Source organism: Channa argus, chromosome 13 (assembly GCF_033026475.1).
Source record: "Channa argus isolate prfri chromosome 13, Channa argus male v1.0, whole genome shotgun sequence".
Taxonomy (NCBI): domain Eukaryota; kingdom Metazoa; phylum Chordata; class Actinopteri; order Anabantiformes; family Channidae; genus Channa; species Channa argus.
Genome location: NC_090209.1, coordinates 13,131,490 through 13,138,123, shown reverse-complemented (window position 1 = coordinate 13,138,123; position 6,634 = coordinate 13,131,490). Strand labels below are relative to the sequence as shown.

Here is a 6,634-nt window from a genome sequence, read left to right as displayed (position 1 = left end):
ATTGTCTGGGGCAGCCTACCAGTTACCAGCATTCAATTTTAATAATTAATCTCATGGTTTGTCAGCTAATATACTGATAAATATTTCATTCTACACTTCTTGAGGGCTGTCCCCATGCTTAGGCATTGGGTAATTAGTCCTCTCACCACCACACTACTGTACACGGTAGTTGACAGCAAAGCACAAATGGCTCATAGAAAACATACACTGCACAACAAAAGTATGTGGGAGATTCCCCACTTGAGAGTCAATTTTCTTACAGCTGCTCCAGAGCTTAAATTTACTTTGCTAGCATTAGCAGAACCTGTTCACTTTCAACAAAAAAAAAACTTCCATAAACTCCACACTGTTTATGGAATAAATAAATGTAGACCACTGTCTTGCCTTAGTCTATCCATTGGAGTAAGCCGCTCTTTGACCTGTGCGCACACCACGTGCTCTGAGTCAACCAATGGGAAAGAGCCTCATTTACTGTACGTATTACGTAGGCTCCAGCTAAACAGTAGCCGGTTCGCTAACAAGAAAGAAGATGGATTCTCCCATACTGGTATTATAAAGTCGTGCATTTGTTTGAAACACGTTATGTACCATTTAGACTTAAGTGTTGGAAAGTTTCATGTATTCATTTGATGAAAATTGGACCTCGTATGTAGTAATGTAGCTTTAAGTAAAATAAACGGTTTGGTTGTGTTGGCTAACCAGCTACCTTAGCATAGTTAGCTTCGTGTTAGTATTTGTTGGTGATGTGGAAGTGTCATGTCCTCCCTTTGATTTGGCGAGTAAAGCATTGTTAGAAACAGTATTTATGAGGTATTGGCTGTGTTAATATTGGCTTGGTCATTTACTGTTAGCGGCTAATCCACCGCCCGTGATAGTTTTCCCCAGATACTTTTTGACAACACACGTTTGACTAACGTTTCTGCAGTTATTCATTGATGATTGATTGATTAATTAACCCGATCCTTCGTGTCCTCTTCATTGTTAGGAACCATCCTTGTACACTGTCAAAGCAGTGTTGATCCTGGATAATGATGGAGACAGGCTTTATGCCAAGGTAAGTTATGTTTTAGGCAGCTGTACAGTAAAAGTACCCTCATTAATAAAACATTTCTCAGGCATTTTTAGCTGATCCTTTCGGTGCTAGATCAGCTGCAGTACATTAAATAGCGGTTCAGCCATGGAAACAGATAATTGTTTTATTTTTGTTTTAATTTCGCAAAAAATTTTTGGAATATATATATAATTTTCCTGTTAGTGACCGGTGTATGTTTGCATTCATTTGTAACCTTATGGAATGTTATGTGTTTTGTATACCCTGTTCCATTGCAAAACATATAATCATATTGTCCTGATGCAGTTTATATTGATATCCATTGGAGAGTTATAAACAATTATGTGATCTTAAGCTAAATATTTTTGTTGGAGGGCCTGATTATTCCTATCTGCTGACATTAACATAAACCATGCTGGTTTGTTTGTTTGTTTTTGGCCTTTCAGCTTATCCCGTGAAATAATATATATTTTTCAACGAATCCCATTAAAAAGATTGTAACATGCCATGCTTTGATCATACTAAATATTGACTGTGTAGCTTAAATAGTCCAAAGCAATAAAAAAAAAAAAAACTTTAAAAAGCCACACAGTTGCAATAGTCGATATGTTGCTTTATTACCACAATTGTGGGCACAGTAGGTTGTTTTGAGTCAATTTCACATACACTATTCTGTTGTTATTTCTAACAATGCCTAGTTGTATAAGGAAATGGTAAACCCCTAAAATAATAGAAATATATATTTGTGACCCATTTTTAATAGATTTGTGTTCCTTAGGAACAAATCAAAGATGTATCACAGACCTCTGGGGAAGTTGGATATTATTAGGAACATCTTTTTGAATTTTTATTTTCAGTTGTTAACATTGGTAAAAAAATAACGTATATAAACAGTGTTTTCTTTGCAATGGGCATTTTAGGAAGTTTAGGTGTAATGCTGCTTATAAATGTATTAAAATAGCTTGTGTGTAAATTTACCTACAGTATTATGATGATACATACCCGACAGTAAAGGAGCAAAAGGCCTTTGAGAAGAACATATTCAACAAAACACACAGGACAGACAGTAAGATATGCTTCCTATTATAAGTATATTCACTTTTCTTCCCTCAGTACATGTCTGACATGCATGGCTGATTTTTGCGTGTTCTTAGGTGAGATAGCATTACTCGAGGGCCTCACTGTTGTCTACAAGAGCAACATAGATCTCTTCTTTTATGTGATTGGAAGTTCGCATGAAAATGAGGTGAGCTTAATTTCTAAATTTTCATTATGCATAGGAGAACAAACGGCAATTGTCTGGTATTAATAAGTCTTAGTAAAATTATGATTAGTGTAACTGCAGTCTGATTTATAGTGGTATCTATTTGTATCTTTTTATAATTTTTTTTTTACTCTTCACCAACAGCAGCTCAGTTTTAAAATTATGTATCCTGCTGTCAGAAGTGATTGTTTTTTTGCAATTTCAAGTACTTCCAAATGTCATGCTCATTATTTATTTTTTTTTACTTTGTTGTGGGGTGCTATTTACATAGATAACAGATCTGTAGGCGATACATGTTCGTATCGCAGAGAAACTGTGTCATAAACCCAGAAAGTACTATTTAAACTAAATGTTTTATCAATCTATGTCTATCAAAGATCTAGCAAATTCATTCTCTTTTGAGTTATGTAGCATTTTTGCCTCTCATTTACATCATCTAAGTCTATTACCTTCAGTACAGTGACATACCATGTATGTAGCTTAAAAATTATTTTAAAGTCTATATCAACATGATAACATTTAAGACAGTTTGTAATTAATACATTACAGTTAACATGATACTTTACACTATTTAGGTAAGAGGCTTGATGGGCACAAAGTTTTAAATAGGAATAGGTGTTGTGACTTGGGGAAAAAAACTGCGTAAAAAGTGAGAATACATTAGTTTAGTTTTTTCCCTTCCAGATGACATAAATACAGGCATCTATGCTTTTATAACAAGTAGACATGATTATGGCTGTGCCATTTTAGCAGGGCACCCTGCTGCATTAATTAAGTTTGCATCTAATTCCAACTATGCTGCTTTGCTTTTATCTCGAAAAAAGAAGAGATATCACACTATACCAACTCAGGCCTCGTTACTCTGGCTCTGTAGCTTTTACAATTGATTTTTATGAGTTTATAAAGCTTTAGATGGCTATGGCCCAGCTTGTTTAGCTGTTTAGCTCTTAAATCCACATACCCCTATACAAGCTCTTAAGTCATCAAATTCACAGCTGCCCTCTCAACTCTGTACTTATGAAAGAACTGCAGATGCATCTTTTTCTATGCCCCCTAACTTTGGAACATCTATAAAGCAAACACCGTCAGTAGTCTCCTTTTAAAAATGCATGATTTTTAAAAGCCACATTTGTATTTTGTTTACTTTTTTGTTTCATTTTTGCATTTATGTTATTTATAATTTTTATGTTTTATGCTGGCCACTTTAAATTACTTTTATTATATAAAATGTGATTTATAAAAATTGTTGTTTGATTGAAAAACAAAGTGGGTCGTTAGACAGGACGAGATTGTAATATATTGTTTTATTCTCAACAGCTTATGCTTATGTCTGTTCTGAACTGCCTTTTTGACTCACTCAGTCAGATGTTAAGGTATGTTTTGGCAGCTGTCATTTAGTCTACAAAAATGTTCCTACACGATTCTTTAACGTCCAGAAAGTTAAGCTTGAACTGTGTATTTTTCTTCTGATTTTTTTTTTTTTAGAAAAAATGTTGAGAGGAGGGCTTTGTTGGAAAATATGGAGGGACTCTTCTTGGCAGTGGATGAGATTGTAGATGGAGGGTAAGTAAAAATATAGCGGCTTGAAAGTTGATGTTGCGTAATTTTTTGACTGCACTGTAAATAACTTTGCTGCTTTGCTACATTAAAATGCACTCATGCTGAATAATCACTTTGAATTCTTTTGTGTTTTTAAAATGTAAAACCAGCTGAGTTAACTGAAATTGAGAGAACAAGTAAAACATTGTGTAAAGTTGAATCAGTTATTGATCAGTCATGCTGACAAACTTCACATACTTTGCTTTCTGTAGATATTGTCTCAGCATGAATAGTTAGCTTTAAAGTAGCTGATATTTTTTCAATCAAAAACAGAAGGATTTTCAAAAAAAATACATCCTATGAAGGCTGATAATGGTAATATAAGGATACTATTGGGAATGAGTTCCATTTACTCTCAGCAGTACATTCTGTCACCTCACCATATCATGCCAAAAGCCCTCAATTTTGAACATCTTGTAATTATAAGTTCTGAAGTGGTCTGAAACAAAAAAAAAAAAAAATCGAAACCTCAGGTTTAATTAAGTTAGAATTCATGGATCTCATACACTGATGTTAAGTTAACAAAGAAATGTTCAAGAATTAGTTGACTGCACTAAACTCTTCATGAAGTTTTACAGTTTGTGCTTGTAGTGCTGCTGGTTGTCTTGGAAATTCCTAATTAGTTTCTTTGCTGCCTCCTGCAGGGTGATTCTAGAGAGTGACCCACAACAAGTTGTGCACCGTGTGGCTCTTAGGGTAAGCTCTCCTCTCCTCAATAATCAACAAGTTGGATGTTAGTTGTATAAGGTCTAAACATTTTTGTGTCTGTAGGGGGATGATGTGCCTTTGACAGAGCAGACAGTCACCCAGGTAAGCATATTACCCCTGCCTTGATCCTCCCTCTGCTATAAAGTTTAAAGGCTCCATTAGTTTATTGATTGTTAAACCTCATCCCTCCAGAACCAGTTACTACAAGGGCATTGTTATAGCAACGTTCTCCTCTACTCCTATTTGTCACTTTCCTGTAGGTTGTCATATATTGCTTTCTGTTATATGCACAGCAGTGTACATTATTACTAATTATTCAGTGATATGGTGCTTGGTAGCCAACAGTGCCTCCTGCCTTAAACTCTTATGTCAGTCTGCCTGTGTGTGAGTTCCTGGTGATTAATGTTATCATTTAAGAGACCTGAGACTGGCCACTGCCATCCCTCCTCTGGCTGTGATTAATGGCTGTCTCCAATCACCATGCTTGATGGTTATGATTCAACTTTTATTCAATGAATTAAGATGATTAATTAGATCTACTTCTCTTCATTTAATGACTTTTTCGTCTGTCTTTGTTCTGTTTTTTTTATTTTATGTAATATTTTACAATTGTTCCCTATTATCTCCTTAAAAGTTCCAGCTGCTATCTTTTTAATTTATTAGATGTTTTTTTTTCTTTTAAGGCTTTAATCTTACAATGTAGCTGTTCTAAAACTGGCTATACTGTTGTTGGAGTTATTTTTTATTTTTTTGTCAAACCTACTTTTCATTCACAGGTTCTTCAGTCTGCCAAAGAACAGATCAAGTGGTCCCTTCTGCGATAGAGTCGCCACTGCACCAGTCTACCAGTGAGCTGCTGTTCACCCTACTGTTCATGGCACTGACTGGCATACTCCTTTTCCTCAGAGTTCCACTTTTTCAATCAAAACTGTGAGGAGTACCACTGGCTGATTCAGTCATGCTCCCAGGACTACTGCTCAGTTTCTTTTGGGTTATTTCATTGTATGACATTATCTACATTCCGGTATCAAAGGTTGCCTGTTTTCTTTTTTTTTAATTAAAGTGTTTATTAAAGCAGCATGATGCTGTAAAACATTGATAAAATCTATTATAACCTGTGACAACATTCCATGTGTCTTTTTGAACAAGAACTTTATTCCATTTGACAACACCCTGTCATCTACATCAGATAACTGAACAAACTATCATTTAACTTGCGTAAATTTCGCGACTGTAAAGAGTACAATTAGTACTGCTTTCATACCAGTGATCACAGAAGTATGTTTTACATTTATTTTTCATCTTTAGATATGTTTAATAAATGTTTGTTGACACTGGCATTTGAACAGTTGTGATATGTCCAACATTACATGGTCTGTGTTAGACACTGGATTATTTACTGTTGTTTTATAAATGTTACATGTCATAATAATTTTCAGCTTAATGCAATAATTTGCTACAATTTATTTTATATCTTCAAATCTTGCAGATTTTAAGAGCTAGTGTTTCCTTATTTCAGAGCTGCCATGCAGTTTGTTCTTTGTTCCTCAAGACTTCAGTAAGAGACAGATACAAAAACAAGGGCGCCATCTCCTGGTCTCCGCAGCAAAGTACAAGACTGGGGTTCATAAATTCTGTAGACGTAAAGGTAGAGAAGGGAGGAGACTTTTTATTCCCCAGTGATCAGGATCTTGTACTGAACTGTACTTTGACACATATATGTTTTATGGAGGCATATCGGATTCATTTCCAGTCTGCAGAGAGCTCCTTTGTGCATCTTGAATTGTGTTCTTCCAAGTGTGTTTACACTAACCTCATACGCTCTTTTTCATGCAAATGAAGGATACACTAGAGATGTGATAATAGGCAGTACATCATGTTGTACCTGCTGAATATTACGGGGAAAATGTGTATGCATTCATCCAGCTATGTATCCTCATGTTCTTAATTTGAGCACTAGAAGGTATTTTTGCCAACAAGCATCCTCATTCTCGTAATTAGACGCATAATTA

At 35.2% G+C, this 6,634-nt stretch overlaps 1 protein-coding gene across 1 annotated transcript; it reads left to right on the top strand.

Moving 5' to 3' along the window:
* Positions 1–437: 437 nt before the first annotated feature.
* copz1 (COPI coat complex subunit zeta 1) lies at positions 438–5,960 on the top strand. The gene is made up of 9 exons (XM_067528201.1): positions 438–547; positions 986–1,054; positions 2,036–2,117; positions 2,206–2,297; positions 3,633–3,688; positions 3,801–3,878; positions 4,559–4,610; positions 4,686–4,724; positions 5,399–5,960. The coding sequence occupies exons 1-9, from the start codon at positions 530–532 to the stop codon at positions 5,444–5,446; spliced, it is 534 nt and encodes a 177-aa protein (XP_067384302.1). The 5' UTR covers positions 438–529; the 3' UTR covers positions 5,447–5,960.
* The last annotated feature ends 674 nt before the right edge of the window (positions 5,961–6,634 follow it).

Bases quoted from the DNA above. Each gene is read 5' to 3' on its own strand.
- copz1 (XM_067528201.1), top strand. The intron at 1,055-2,035 runs GTAAGTTATGTT...ATTTACCTACAG, and splicing joins GAGACAGGCTTTATGCCAAG to TATTATGATGATACATACCC. The intron at 3,689-3,800 runs GTATGTTTTGGC...TTTTTTTTTTAG, and splicing joins TCACTCAGTCAGATGTTAAG to AAAAAATGTTGAGAGGAGGG.